A 14,501-nucleotide genomic window follows, 5' to 3' on the forward strand; every position below is an offset into this window, starting at 1 on the left:
CTGATGATTCATTCATGCACATATCGTATATTTTCCATGCAATTGTCGATAGTTGTGGTATAAATATTCCATTGTTTAATTACCGCATAAATGGAGAATGCAAGAAGAGAGTGAAGTTTGAATAGAGAATTGAAACTTGGGATGAAATTTGAGGCATGGAAACTTCTCCGTCGACGTTTATTTTCGCATTGGAACGAACAAATCGGACTGTTGCCAACTCTATTTTTCGATACATGATATTCCGACAACTTCTTCTTGATAACAAACACAAGGAAAAAAATAGTTTTGGCAACATTGGGTGAGGAATAAAAGAGAGGAAAAACCCAATGAAAGGATATCTCACCCCCAACTACTGACTAAATTATTCAAAATTTTGTACAATCGCAGGACGAATTCCACTCGAAAGTGTTCACCAACGTAAAACTTGGGATATTATCAAAAAAAACGAATTCAACTAATTTTTCATTGAATTAATTATCATTTCAAGTCATGCCTGGAAGTAACGATGATTAATCATTGTGCGGTCGCAAAGGCTATGAGGAAGGAACCAAGATCGTAGCAAAAAATTTATAACTTAATATTCGACTTTTACCGAACTCTCAGTATCCATATATTTATGAAAGTGTTATCTATCAGCATTCTATGACTGTAACGTACGTTACTCTAATTACTCTTACGGACAGATAATATGGCAGATGATCCGACTGATGAAGCGTTATTAATAACAATTTGCGAAGAGACATCAATAAATGCCTAACGTTCTTCATTCGTTTATACTTATCGTGGCATCACATGAATATAGATAATAAGTACTCAAGGCTCTCAGCCTTCGATGAGACAAGAGAACTGTTGTTAATGCCACACCCTGGTACAACTGAATGTACCAGAAACTACACCCACTTGTTGTCCATAAGTGTATGTGCAGCCTTTCATGCCTAGCTTGGTATGCAGTAAAATCATAAATTCTCGAATTTAGATTCTGGGATGAATTTTCATTGAGTTATGCTCCAGTTTTACGACAGATTGAAATCCCCACAATGCTGGGAAAATTAAAGCGTTAATTGGATTAAATAACTCTGAAGGTCGAAATAATTAGAGCAAATGTGAAAATTAGAATATCAAGTAAATTACAATTTACAACAACATAAACTTCTATAACTTAACTAGGACTGTATTGAGTGTTCCAATTCTAGTGCTTAATTCATTGAATTGTAGATGTATGCTGCACTGGTTTTAATTAGTCATGCCAGAGGTCAAACGATTTTTGTAGATGTCTCAGCAATTGAAAGATTGAGCAACGCCTGAAATAGAATTTTTCAAATGGGTTCGTGAGACTTTAACTTGCAAGTAACGAATGCCAAGAAGAAATGAGAGTGGACGTTGAGCTCGAGGTCTCGCATATTTTAGATTGATTTACGCTTGCTATTGTTATAAATAGCAGGTGTTTTTCATCGCCGGACGTTAGGATGGGTCTTTTCGAGAGAAAACAATGGAAGTTTTTTTAGAAAAAATATTGATTATTAGCTTCACATGTACATTTTTTCTTAGTTTCCAAGGCTTGTTGGAAATATTTTTAATCTTTTTTTGTGTATTATTATTATTAGTACATCCTTATAGTAGCATCACATTGTCTTTATGTGTTGAGAATTCATTGAACCATCACTTATTCCATTTACTCTTTTTTTTTTATATACGCAGATTCCTTTTTTGATAAACAATGATTAGTGAGTCTGAGTATTTTAGGAACTGGTCAAATATTTATGTGGATGAGACTCTTGTGATCTCAGTAGCTAATGAATATTATGACGATATAAAAACTAACAATGATTGAATCGTCTTAATTTAGTTGTAGCAATACAAAATATGAATTTTAACTAATATTTTTGTCATCCATTTTGTGCTTTTTAAATAAAAATATGCATAGAATCGACTTCAAATAAAACGCTGTCAGGCGTTTTTGGAATCCTCCAAGACTCCTTCTTTAATAACTATGATTAATATGAAATCAGTCTGTAATTATCATAAATGGAGTGACAAATTGTAGCTTGAGAATTTGACAAATTTTTCTGAAATAATTTCATTCAGAAATAAAAATTGCAAAAGATTTTCTTCTTTTTCATAAAAGCTTTAACGAAACGCTCTCAGTTTCAAAGGAGATATTTCCAAAATACTCGGTAAGCTCGTTCAAAACGCAGCATTTACTATTTGCCACACCTCTGCAGATGTTTTTCTCACAACAATGCTATAAACTACATTTTAATCCCTCCAACACCCTCCCAGCATTCACTAAAACTAATCATCTACATCTACAGAGTGATCATATTAAATCCCTAAAAATCTTAAAAATGAATACAATTCATCCCCTACGTAAAAAATGTTTCAAAAAATAAAAAAAGACTTTACCAGATAGGGTAAAAGTGAAAAGAGAGTTAAACAGTAAAAATGAAGAAATTGCCGGGAGACAATCATTGTCTAGTGGCAAGACTGAACTCTACCCGCTATAAAAGCTGTCGGTGGATTGACCGGAACTGGATAGACCTGTGACTCTCCAAAGTCATTAGTGAGTCGATAATAGGCTTTTCGAGCTGCTATATTCATTGCCAAGGCCTCAGTGATCATTACATTACCTTGAAACTCACAGAGTGTGTGCTCTTCATGCACAATTGAAATCTTTGAAAGAGAAAAAATTATTTGCGATCAATTTATAGATTTAAATCGGTCAATTGAAGGGCATGAAAATCGTTTTTTCAACCATAAATGAACTGGAATTCCATACCAATCCATATGAAATGATCTATAAAATGTTTCATCACTAACAATTGTCATTTAAAATCATGTAACTGTAGATTTTCAAACTCTAAACGACATATGAAGGATTTGGTTTAAAGAAGAACTAAATCTTTATTTACCGTGCAGACATATCCAGGGGGAGCATACACTTGCATGCAGCTAAACTGGCAGTGAGCTCTGAAATTCTTGCTGACGAAATCCTCCAAGAGTTTTTTGAAATCCATAAAATTATGGTTTGGCATTGCGAATCCTGGTGGAGGTACTCCAAGAAATGTCTCTGGTAACTTCATAACGGGAAGACTGTTTTGGTCTTCCTGAGGTATGTGTCCGATCTCGTAAGGGAGAGCCTCCACCTGTTGCTTGTTGGCTTTTCGTCGATTACGTTTGTTGCTGCTCTTTGGTGGGACGTAAGCTGGAAGCTTAACGTTCTGATTCTGGTTTAGGGAGGCTTGCACTGCCTCATGAATCGATCTCTGTCTTTCAAGGCTCTTTGATGAACTGATGGGCTTTGCCCAGCGAATTTCCCATTCGTTCTGTGCAGCTATTCCTCCAGGTTCTGTTGCGAAAATTGAAAATAATTGATGCATTTGAGCTTGAAGAATTCTCTCAGAGAGTTGCATAGACAACTATCTCCTGAAGTTTTATAGGACATATAAAATTACTTACGAGACATAATGTCAAGAACTTTCTGAGCCAACTCACGCGTCTCGTAGTGGATGAAAGCAAAGTGATTGATCTTCTTGAATTTAAGAATTGGAATTCCCGTGGTTTTCTGGATAACGTCTCTAATCTTATGATGGGCAATCTCGATCGGCAGATTGCGAACGAAGAGCGCAGTAACCTGTGTGGAGAGAGAGTTATCAATTAATAATAATAATAATAATAATAGATAGTTTTTTTAATTATATGTGCTACATCAATATTTATGACAGATATGTAAAGACTACACAGATCAGTCTAAAAATAAAAATTTGCTGTCCACCCCCGAAAATTTTAGATTTTTTGGCTATCGGATAATTTCATCATCAACTACCGTGTGGATGACTCTTGAATCGCCGGTTGGTTAGTAAAAACATTGCATTAAAAAAAAAATACTGTAATTATACAATAAACCTTTTACCAGACGATTCAATAAACTTACCGTCTCCATAACATCATCATCGACGGGATCTCCAGGTTCAGGATCAGCCCAGTCGACAGCAACCTCATGATCCCACAGAGTAACGCGTCCAGGAATCAACTGACGTCTGGCCATAGCAGCCGAACGATGATCTTTGAATTCCACAAAGATGAACCCCCTGTTCTGCGAGCGATCCTGAGCACTCGGGTATAAATAAATATCAGAAATCCCCTCCAGGAACTTGCCCAACTCCTCCGAAAACTCGGCCTTGGTTTTATCCTTGGGGACACCACCGAAAAAGAGTCGACAATTGTCGATGGACTTGACGACACCGATTTTGTGTCCAGGACGAATCATCTGGCCATCGAGCATCTCGCAAGCTTTTCGTGCAACCCTAGAATTTTCAAAAAGAGCAAATGCGTAGCCTCTGGTCGTCCCCGAAAAATCCAGCATCAGACGAAGCTCCAGGAGTCTCCCAGCTCGGCTTAGCATCGGCATTATTTCGTCCTCGTAGCAATCCCTTGGCAGACGGCCAACAAAAACTTCTGCCCCCTTGATTGAACTTCTGATTTCTGGGGTGAGTTCTGGAGCTGTCAAACGACGCTGTCCATTTTCCTGAATGAGCTCGTAATGTGTTTCCTTCATCAGGTTCAACAAACGAGCTGTCACCCGACACTCGTCGTCTAGATCTAACTTCACTTCCTCACTCATCCTCTATTCAATCTCAAACCTTCGTACACTCAAGTTTTTAAAATTAAAATCTCGACTCAATATCCACAGCTTTCGATATATCTTCTCGAGCAATATGAATCTTCACTGATTACGAAGAGATTACTTCCACCGATTTTAATGCAGTTGCAATTTCTCGAGGAGATAAAAAAAATATATTTTTAGTGCTGGAGACCGTTTAAAAAATGTTGTGGTTAAAAAAATGGAAAGAATCGAATGATAAAAATATGCTCGAAACAGTCAACTTCGATCTGATTCTCCATAATCGCGAGCTTCGACTGAAGTGGGAATGAGCGCGATTTCGAGACATCCCTCCGATTTCAAATTCCAAGAAACCCCCCCATTTGCCACCAGCCCTTTTGGCCAATCACAGCCTCCGGTGCCCTCTAGATTTCTCGGAAAAAAATTGAGAGAGAACATTTTAGATACATTTTAAATGAAGTAAACACGCCAAGACAAAAAGTCCAGTGAAGTTTGTCTGCAACTTCTACCGTACAGATCGTAAAAGAAACAATTCCAGGCTAGTTTTATTCAAAATATATTTGAAAAAATTTCACATTAATTCTTTTTGTGTTAGTAGAGTATTAAAATACTGATGCTTCATTAGTTCGTGAGTTATATACAAATTTAAAACTGTTAGGAAGATTGGTTAGTCTTTCTTTTTCATTTTTTTCAATAATTAATGTTGTGAATATCATCAATACTAAACTCGTCCTGAACATCGTGAGAAATTCGTTGCTCATGAATATCGGGAGCTTCTCGCACACTCAGGAGCTGTTTCTTTAAATCCTGGTAAGTGCCAAATAATTTCAGAAGAGTTTTAGTGTAGTCTGGACCCTGGGAGGCATCTCCGATCATTTTGCATAGCATATCAGTATTTTCGGTTTTATTTTCAAAGTCATTGGCCAGTGTCAGTTCGTCTTTGAGTACTGCATTAAACGCAACAGCCTGAAAGAATCAAAGAAAGTAATTGATTTTCCATTTCAAAGTAATAATGCCTGAATAATAATGAACAAACTTTATCATTTGACAATTCACATTTTCTCATTCTATTTCAATAATTGATTGTTCGTATAGTTTAGAATGAGGAATAATTCACCTTTTTTAATCTCTTCTGTAAATTTTCCAGTTTCTCCTGCTTCTCTCTGAGCTCTCTGTCACTGTATTGAACCGCCTGTACTTTATCCTCATCTAGCAGCACATGAGAAGGGACAGAAATAATCTTACTCACGCAATTCTGAAATGAAATAATTCATCCAAATGTGTAAGTATCATTTGTTATTACCCATGATTAATGTATCGATTGAGCGTTATGTAAGGAAATGACTATGAAGTGAGAATGAAAAATATTGCCAATAAGTTAGGTCAAAAGTTAGTAACCTCGAGCGCTGGCAACTGAGTTCTAGTTGCACGATAATAACACTTTGTCAATTTTTTCTCATCCTTCAGTAGTATCCTCAGGCTCTCCTCATCGGGATTATATTTTTGTTTGATTGTTTCTGTGAGTTGTTGACATTTTAATTGAATCTCTTCTTGTATCAGGGATAGTACTGTAAATTGAGATGCTCTACATGAGTAGTCATGAAGAATCGTTCAGACGTGAAGAAATAACGTCAAATTATCGATTGGATTTTTCGGGTATTAAAACGGGAAAGGGATAGGAAAATAATTTATTAATGCAAAATCAGATAAAATAAACAAAACAACAAATGAAGAATAAAATTCCAATCATTGGACGAGTGTGACTCTAGTCATGATTCTAATTACACATGACACTAGAGCTCACGCGTCCAACAATCAAAACAAAAATAAGGATCACAAATCTGAAAATAAAAAACCAAAAGACGAAATAAATCTGTGAAAAATAATAAATAATAGTAAATGTGGAGAAAACTGGGTGGAATGAAATTAGGTGAATTTCTCGGCGTCTTACAAGTATCATAAACTATTCTCGAGTGAAAGCCGAACAATTGCATCTCATATTCCTCCCGTTTTCTCTTTTCCAATTCTGCCGACGACTTCATTACTCTATTCCATTAAACGGTACGATTCGATTAGTAATAATCACTTGGTATGGGTTTTTTAATCTATCGTGTAACGTAAAATTTATCGATTAACCCGATGCGTTGTAAGGTCCGTTGACAAATGAATATGGCGTCGCTTGCTTGCGTACGTTCGGGCGTCCTTTGTCCCGTGGCGTTCTAAAATTCATCAAAAAAAAATTTTATAATGGCATTTCATTGGTGATTCACCACCAATGGGTGAAAAGCTTTGAGGAGAGGTGGTGGAGGTCGGCGATAGGTGGCGAGAGTATTTCTGGCGGGTAATTCGAAAATTTCGGGATATTGATATTACACTGTTAAAAATGTCTTAAAATTTCCGTCATAAAGTCATCTGAATCTTCCATTATATGGATTTAAATTCAATTTGAATTAAAAATGTTCAATACATTTTTTATTTATTTATAAAATTCCAGAGAATCGTTCGTATACTTGGATAATAAATGTTGGGCTCATAATAAAAAAGCAAGTGAAAATATGGAGTAGGAAAGAGAACAAGTTTATGCAAAAAATTGTAATGATTTTTATTACGCAAAAATCTCATTACTTCCGTCATCACTAATTCACGAGGAATTATTTAACGAAAAATTTCACACTATTCCGGACTGATTGAGTTGTTCGAATATAAGTCTCAAATAGAAAATGTATCCCTTTATATTGCAGTCAGCACTTAAAAGAACGACAGTTCAGTCATCTCCACATGAACTCTACCCTTAATTAAGAAACAATGAGGTAGATTCGAGGTAGGACTTCAGTCGGGAGACTGTCTCTCCTTTGTTAATACTCTTAAAAAAACTCGCATCCTATGAATATCAGTGTCTAGTTCTTCTTTGTGTCCCGTTTATTATGGAATAATTTGTAGTCCCTCCACTCTTTATGATTGAGGGTCCGAAAGTCTTCGACTTCAGCTATGAGCTCCAGGTACTCTGTCAAGAATTGTAGTTCGGCATCATCAGTGCAGTTTGCCTGATTCAGTATAAAAGGTTGGATCTCCAATCCAGACTGTGGGTTCATGAGGAAATTGCTCTTCTCGTCATCGATGATGATGGTATTTCTAGCTGAATAGCTCGCATATTTTCTCCAGATGAGACCAAGAGGTTTGACATTAATGGAGCCAATAATCTTTGGTGTTTCCACTGGGATCATTGCCTGCTCGTCAAGATAAAAGGCAATCCTGTAGATTCTTGTTATTAGAATATTCAGATCAGTCAGAGCTCCATACGTCCAATTCCTGTTGGAGCCAGCCCAAATGACAATGTCATAATACTTGTACACTTTAGCCAGGAATTCGTGGAGATAAGGGCGTGCCAGTCGGCAATCTGGATTACATAGAGTATAATCAATGTCCAAAACCAACAGCTTTTTCTGCTGATTCAGGGGACTCAATTCCTTGATGCTATACTCCTCGCATTTCCTCTCAATCTTATCGTAAAAACTATCATCACTCTCCAGCTTCATACGTTTTGTATTTCCCGGAATGTACTCGTTATCGGAACTAGAATTATATTTTTCAAATCTTTGGTCTCCTGTAGAAATAAAAATCCATTAACTTGAAATATCGCATGACATTACACATTTAATTACACGGTTATGCAAGTATAAAATTACCATTTAGAAATCTAATAATCTCCCTTTCATCAGGCAGGGGCCCAATTTTCTCAATGAACCTCTTCCGACTCTCCTGATTCTTATAATCAATCCACTTTTTATGATTGAGTACTCTGAAATCACTGAGCTCACCAATCAGTTTGAGATACTCCCCAATTTTCTCAAGAAGCAGATTATTATCGAAACTGCCTCCACCGCTCATCCTTCTGATGATCAAAGCCGACTCTTCGTTGATGAAAACATTTAACCACTTGTCCTCAATTATAATAGTGTTTTTCTCAGACCAATTGGTGTAGTTCATCCAAATTATATCAAGAGGTTTGATGCAGATAGATCCATAATTGGGTTCAAATGTCGATATCATCGAGTTCTGATCCAAATAAAGACAGATATTGTACTTTTGCTTGTGAGCCAGTGCCAGAAGTGTTCTCCTGATTGACGTCGATGTTGAACAGCTCCAGATGGCTATATTGTAGTGTTGATACGCCTGAGTCAAAAAGGCATGCATCCCCTGACGATTTAGCTTGATGCTAGATAACCCATCGTTTATCCCAATAACTAGGAGCTTCTTACTGCTGTCCATGTGCTCCAGCTGCTTGATCCTCCCATTTCTAATTTTTTGCTGAATCTTGGTGAGGTAAATCTCGTAGTCCACAGGATTAGTAATTCCTCTTATCTTCTTCCTCTCAGGAAGCATTGGATTGCACTCCTCAATTTGCGTCCTTGAATGACTGCATTTCCGAGACTGTTGACGACTTTCTATCATTTTCAAACTTCCGGGAAGACTGTAAACAGAATCGATGATGTCCTCCTCTTTGGATCCCATGACTATTAGTTTGAAGCCTGACCTTAGATTCAGTTCGCCAATTGTTTGATTATCATCTGGTAATTTTCCTGGAAAACAAAACACTTGTTTTTAAATTGTGAATGAATAAATAGAGATGAGGATGAAGATAAAGGGATGTGATGATCATGGAAGTGAATCATGAATTTTCTGTGGGAGGATTTACCTTTACAGAGGTTAAGCAGTTTCTGCCGATCTGGTCGAATGCCAATTTTCATGAATATTTTCTGCTTGAGATCCCGGACCGTTGTGTCATCGTAGATATCTTTAATTTCAAACGTGTGTGAACCCCATTTAACTGTTATACTTGGAATACAGGAATTTTCAATGAAATCCGAAGAACACGATTCGTTCTGACGTGTATCACACATGGCTGATGAAAACATAAACAATGGGACGTCGATACAGTAGATATCTAAAAGCTTTCGTTCTTCATCGTTACCCTGAAGAGCTGTCGATCATTTGTTTAAGTATTTCTGATGGAAACTCAAGGCATTCCAAAGATTGTCAGGGGAATTACGCAATCGAGGTAGAAGTAATCAACTTTGATTTTCTTTGAGGCACGCGGAGAGCACTGGGCCTTTTGGGACTGCTGTTCATGCATTTGGTTTTGCAAATTAGTGGGCCTCACTGCTGTTTGATTTGTTATTTTTCATTGGCTCTGGAATATTCGCATGTGACCCGACGGATTTTCCAAGGGAATGCCGGTAGACTAAAAAAAAATAGTTCAGTTGCAACAGGTGGTCTCCGATGACAGAGAAAACCTTGAGGGGTTCTCAACTTCATGGAAAACCATATTGGTTTCATTCATCGTTCCACATTAACATTTAACTGAATAATTTATATTTTATTATCTGGTGAGACGGGTGAGACTAATTGCATTACCTGTGTGGAAATTGATGTTTTTAATTTTTGTTTGTCAACATTGGTCGGTTAGTAAAAAAGTGGAATCCATTTAAAAATCGGAATTGGGAAAGATCGAAACTCGTTTGACCGACTGATGTCAATTCATCTTCATTTGAATTCAAGTGTACTAGCGTTGGCTGCTAAAGTGGTTGGGACATTGATTCAATTCCCGTTTTCACATGCATTTACGAATGATTTATGAGAATGGGAATTTTTAAAAGTTATTCATTAAAATAAGTTATTTTTCTGCGAATAATTCTGTGTAGACGTAATTTTTCGTTTTTAGCTTCCGAGGTCGATTTTTAGCGAGTTCCATGAATGAACACATGATAAGGAAAGTTATTGTGATAATCAAGTTGTCCATGATTGAAAATATTGCGTCTGAGATCAATTCCGATTCGTTCGAAAGTTTGCCCCTGTAACTTATTCATTGTCATAGAGAACACCAATTTAACGGGGAAGTGTCTTCTTCCAGAAACAAAAGGATAATCATCTTCACTCTGCAAAGTGATACAATTAATGAAAAAAATTTCTCTCGTTTTATCTCCAGTCAAGATTCGGCATTTCAATGAATGATTCGTCAATTCTAAAATGAGCTTTTCCGACACGGCTGCTCAATTGAAAGGGTAAAAATCCTTAAGTGTCTCAGAATGCTCCATCATCATAGACGAGTTTTCCCACTTTTTCAACTTTCGCAAAAAATTCCCGAAATTTCATTTAAACCTAGAAAACTGGGCACATGATTATGAAAATTGGTGAGTTAGCAAATAATGATGAAACTTGAAAACGCAATATTTTTTTTTAATGAAAAACGAGAAAATATCGATAATGACTTCATAATATTCGGTTCGATTTAATAATTTATTTGAATGTGCAATTGAATCACCTGCGCACAACTCCCCGCGCAGCGTGATGGCGGGTGGGGCTGGAGGGAAGGAACAGCTCGAGCCCGCGTTTCTTTCAACTCGCCAGGAATATACCGTGGCTCCTCTCAGTTTGTATTTAGTCCCACCTCAAATCGGTGGCACAGTCCGATCGCGTAACCGTCCGTGGATTATCCCCCAAAAAAGTTTTTTTCTTCGGTCCATTCTCTTCTCCTGTTTCCTCTCGCCTTATTCTGGTGCCTTTGATACCCACCGAACAACGACCGGTGTGGTCTCTAATAATTTGACAGAAAAGTGGTGCAGGTGCGACGGATTATAGTTTTTATTGGAAGCTCTCGGAATTTTTTCCCCGTGGAATTTATCTCAAGATAAATTAGCAACATGCAGACTCTCAGGATTGCTGCTATTTTGGCGCTCCTTTTATTTTCACAAGGTAAATAATTTAAGCAATTCAACATTGCCAAACAATGTCTTCCAATTTTTGGAGCAGCAATTAGTTATCATGTCGGGTTAACTAATCTCATAATACAGAGAGTGTAATTATCAAGATATTTTCAGGGCAAAATAATATACAGGATTTTTCTCCCTCATTTTTTATTGATAAAGAAATAGTAAAATCAGGTCTTATACTATCACTGTTGGCCCATCGATCCCATGAACTCACTGACATCAGTACGATCGTCGAGTGCAAGTATAATCAAAAGATTGAGTAACACTGATAGCAATCGTGGGGTTTAATTCAATGAGGAGTAGAACTGAGTGTGAGTTTAGGATCGAGATGGTAATTCGAGGGCTCGAGGAGAGTTTTCGCTTGAAGTCAATGACCTTAGCACCACCCTCGCCCATATCGAAGTAATTAAAGTCCTCTGGCATTGCATTTCATACAGTTTATCTTATCCGATTACCAATAACTTAACGCTATATGTGGATATTTTTGCTGTGCAATCATTACCGTGAGACTTAGTTGTTCGAAATGGGCGGTGCGGAAGGAATTAACTCGCCGAATAGTCTGGAGTGGAAAGTAAATTACTATGCTTGGAGTTAATTGAGGAGGAATGACGAATGAAGTGTAGGGAAATCATTCTTCATCAACCCGTTCTAATGAACATCAATAAACCACTATTCATCACTTCGGGGGCATGTGTACATTTTGCTTGCATTGACCCTGTGATTCACTCAAGGAATAACTGAACTATTTTTTATTTATTTTTTTTTAAATGATAGTCTGACGAGGACACTAATATGCATCGATGATGTCACACTGTGTGGGTGGATTTCTGTTGTAACTGATATTTTTATAATCGCAGGCCAGAATTCAGTACTCTGATTTCTTTTAATTTACTTAAATTTGATCAGTTCTTAGCGTTGATCACATTTTAGTTTCCGATGTGTCGACCTTTGATTGGGCAATAACTAGAGCTGAAATAGAGCTGTTCGTGCGGGTTATCACTCATAGTGATCGTTAAGAAGTCGATAAGACTGTTAGAATAGAAGGAAAATATACATTTTAATGAAAACGTTAGGTAGACAAGAAATTAAGAATATTTCATTCAATTTTAATAATTATATTTATCTTATTTTGTATATTTATATTATTAAGATAAAACGTTAAATTCACAATTTTATCATATTACAACATCATTTTCAATTCATATTGAAATTCAGGTTGCTAATCCAAAGTTTTAAATTTAAACAATAAAATGTAGATTCCATTGAACGCGTTTTTTAGTTGAAGCTAAAATTGAAAGAATTACCGGAAAAATATTATAAGCTTTTATTTATGAAATTGCAATGAATCTATGAGTTATCATCGAATTCTAAGTGTTTCTGAATGAAAAAAGAAAACCAATAGCGAATATAAACTGGTTCTACCAGCGGATTGCAATAATTTCTACTCAAGAATCAACAGGAAACTGGCTGTCAATACTGCCATTCCTGCACAGGGCATAAAACCGTCAAAATTCATCACCAATTCGAACAAAACCAGAGCCTTAAGATTCTCAACTTTCTTCAATATATCTTCACCTGAGACATTCCCGAAAAGAAACACAGGAATCTCAACGATCAGTTGTAGAACGAGAGTAAGAGGCCATTTAACCGAACACGCGTGCATTTGGTGTCGGCACGAACGAGAGAGAGAGAAATCCCAGAGGGACTCGATTGTAGTCAGTAGCTGGTCCATGAATGCCAGGGTGAAAATAAGATAAACGAAAGTAATGGATGGCATACAAGTATAACAGGGAGAAGACCAGGTGGAAGCGGGTGTAGTGACCAGGTATACATTGAAGAAAACCGCGTGCCACCGCCTCCCTGAACAAGCCCTGAAGAACAGATGGTCAGGCTGGATGAGAACAAGGAGCAGACCCATTGCAACTGCCCGCTCCTCTTCTCCGGTTATTCCATAAATTTTTGAACCCCATTCTAGCATCTCACCCAATGGGCACCGCGGGTATCCTTAGACCGTCTGAAAAAAAAGGCCCAGTGGCCATTTAAATCCGGATAATAAGCCATTTCCTGGCATTCATTTCAAATTTTCCACTAAAATTTGCGGAAAAAAGTGGAAAAGTGTCGCAACCATTGTTGCTTTTTTTTCGTGTGGTTATGAATGAGAGGTTTCATCTGAATTTTGTTTCACAGCAAGGTGGAAATTTCGGGAAAAAATGAGATTTTCATCTTTCAAATAAGGGAACTATTGAAAATGTCTTCGACAAATAAAAGTCCGTGGAAAATGCACAATTATGAATATTGAAGTTCATACATAGATGGTCTGTGAATATTAATAGAAACCAGGAGAAATTATTTTATTATACGTGTATATTTTCAATTAATTGAAAATTCGACGTTATTCGCCACAAACTATTTACATTTTAAATTCACTCCTCATCATGCCTCTTGAAAATTAGATGTTTCATGAGTCTTTTTCCCTGGAACCCATCGGAATGCCCCAAATCTCCATACATTCTTCTTTAAAAAGAAAGTTTTTCTTTCGGTATAAGTGATGTTATTAAAAAAACTGAGAAAGTTCATCGGAAATGGACAAAAAAAACGGTCCGTAATGCTCCAATAGTTCTCGAAACGTCCAAAATCCTTTGCGTTTAATATAGAATAAAAATTTTCGGTATTGGTTTAAAAAAAAAACTAAAACTCAATCCAAACTTTTTTATCTGACATAAACAATTATTGCTCGCTCTCTATACATATGAAACACTTCCTGAGGCGTGAAAAAGGTGTTGCTTCAGGAAATTAGTCAGTACCGTTCAATTCTCCACTTAAAACTAACTACCTGTTGCCCAATTTCCAACTTTCTATCATGAATGTGATGTTATTGAACCCTCCTACGCATCAGTTGATTGTAGTAATTCTTATATTCCCCCTTTTGGATATGTAATTCGATGAGGCGTGACGACGTGTGAATTATCCTCCCCTGAATTTTTCGGGGGCCCCTGAACTGTTGCACACACGTATAATTTGCCAGTTCGAGGATCAGGGGTACGTGTAAATTACGAGCCTCTTTTCGTTGTCGAATTGGTCTCCAATGGAGTAGAAATGATAAAAGAGGT

At 37.0% G+C, this 14,501-nt stretch overlaps 4 protein-coding genes across 6 annotated transcripts in view; 1 reads left to right on the forward strand and 3 right to left on the reverse strand.

Moving 5' to 3' along the window:
• Positions 1–1,535: 1,535 nt before the first annotated feature.
• On the reverse strand, positions 1,536–5,076 carry LOC105273954 (probable RNA-binding protein 46). Its single transcript, XM_011316704.1, has 4 exons — positions 3,932–5,076; positions 3,457–3,631; positions 2,910–3,346; positions 1,536–2,670 (listed from the first exon to the last, which is right to left on the reverse strand). Exons 1-4 carry the CDS (start codon positions 4,619–4,621, stop codon positions 2,473–2,475), a joined length of 1,500 nt encoding a protein of 499 aa, XP_011315006.1. The 5' UTR covers positions 4,622–5,076; the 3' UTR covers positions 1,536–2,472.
• Positions 5,077–5,161: 85 nt separating this feature from the next.
• Positions 5,162–6,818, reverse strand: Mis12. Its single transcript, XM_011316711.1, has 4 exons — positions 6,573–6,818; positions 6,020–6,189; positions 5,739–5,876; positions 5,162–5,587 (listed from the first exon to the last, which is right to left on the reverse strand). Exons 1-4 carry the CDS (start codon positions 6,661–6,663, stop codon positions 5,312–5,314), a joined length of 675 nt encoding a protein of 224 aa, XP_011315013.1. The 5' UTR covers positions 6,664–6,818; the 3' UTR covers positions 5,162–5,311.
• Positions 5,884–14,501, forward strand: part of LOC105273957 (neurotrimin) — a 46,577-nt gene continuing 37,959 nt past the window's right edge. For 2 of the 3 annotated variants that reach the window (XM_011316707.1, XM_011316708.1), the window contains exon 1: positions 11,033–11,374. In XM_011316707.1, the coding sequence (XP_011315009.1) occupies positions 11,323–11,374 (52 nt within the window). In that variant the 5' untranslated portion in view covers positions 11,033–11,322. Of the gene's footprint in view, positions 5,904–11,032; positions 11,375–14,501 lie in introns of those variants that run through there. The other variant, XM_011316709.1, reaches the window with a different exon arrangement.
• On the reverse strand, positions 7,213–9,553 carry LOC105273958 (uncharacterized). Its single transcript, XM_011316710.1, has 3 exons — positions 9,318–9,553; positions 8,308–9,201; positions 7,213–8,225 (listed from the first exon to the last, which is right to left on the reverse strand). The coding sequence occupies exons 1-3, from the start codon at positions 9,535–9,537 to the stop codon at positions 7,519–7,521; spliced, it is 1,821 nt and encodes a 606-aa protein (XP_011315012.1). The 5' UTR covers positions 9,538–9,553; the 3' UTR covers positions 7,213–7,518.

Source organism: Fopius arisanus, unplaced genomic scaffold (genome assembly GCF_000806365.1).
Source record: "Fopius arisanus strain USDA-PBARC FA_bdor unplaced genomic scaffold, ASM80636v1 scaffold00008, whole genome shotgun sequence".
Taxonomy (NCBI): domain Eukaryota; kingdom Metazoa; phylum Arthropoda; class Insecta; order Hymenoptera; family Braconidae; genus Fopius; species Fopius arisanus.

Excerpts from the sequence above, each read along its gene's own strand:
- Mis12 (XM_011316711.1), bottom strand. The coding sequence starts at position 6,663 with ATGAAGTCGTCGGCAGAATTGGAAAAGAGAAAACGGGAGGAATATGAG. Across the intron at positions 6,190-6,572 it reads GAGAATAGTTTATGATACTT|TACTATCCCTGATACAAGAA; the intron begins GTAAGACGCCGA and ends CTCAATTTACAG. Across the intron at positions 5,877-6,019 it reads CTCAGTTGCCAGCGCTCGAG|AATTGCGTGAGTAAGATTAT; the intron begins GTTACTAACTTT and ends ATTTCATTTCAG.
- LOC105273958 (XM_011316710.1), bottom strand. The coding sequence starts at position 9,537 with ATGTTTTCATCAGCCATGTGTGATACACGTCAGAACGAATCGTGTTCT. Across the intron at positions 9,202-9,317 it reads ACTGCTTAACCTCTGTAAAG|GAAAATTACCAGATGATAAT; the intron begins GTAAATCCTCCC and ends TTTGTTTTCCAG. Across the intron at positions 8,226-8,307 it reads GATTATTAGATTTCTAAATG|GAGACCAAAGATTTGAAAAA; the intron begins GTAATTTTATAC and ends TTATTTCTACAG.
- LOC105273954 (XM_011316704.1), bottom strand. The coding sequence starts at position 4,621 with ATGAGTGAGGAAGTGAAGTTAGATCTAGACGACGAGTGTCGGGTGACA. Across the intron at positions 3,347-3,456 it reads AGTTCTTGACATTATGTCTC|AACCTGGAGGAATAGCTGCA; the intron begins GTAAGTAATTTT and ends TTTTCGCAACAG. Across the intron at positions 2,671-2,909 it reads CCCCTGGATATGTCTGCACG|ATTTCAATTGTGCATGAAGA; the intron begins GTAAATAAAGAT and ends TCTCTTTCAAAG.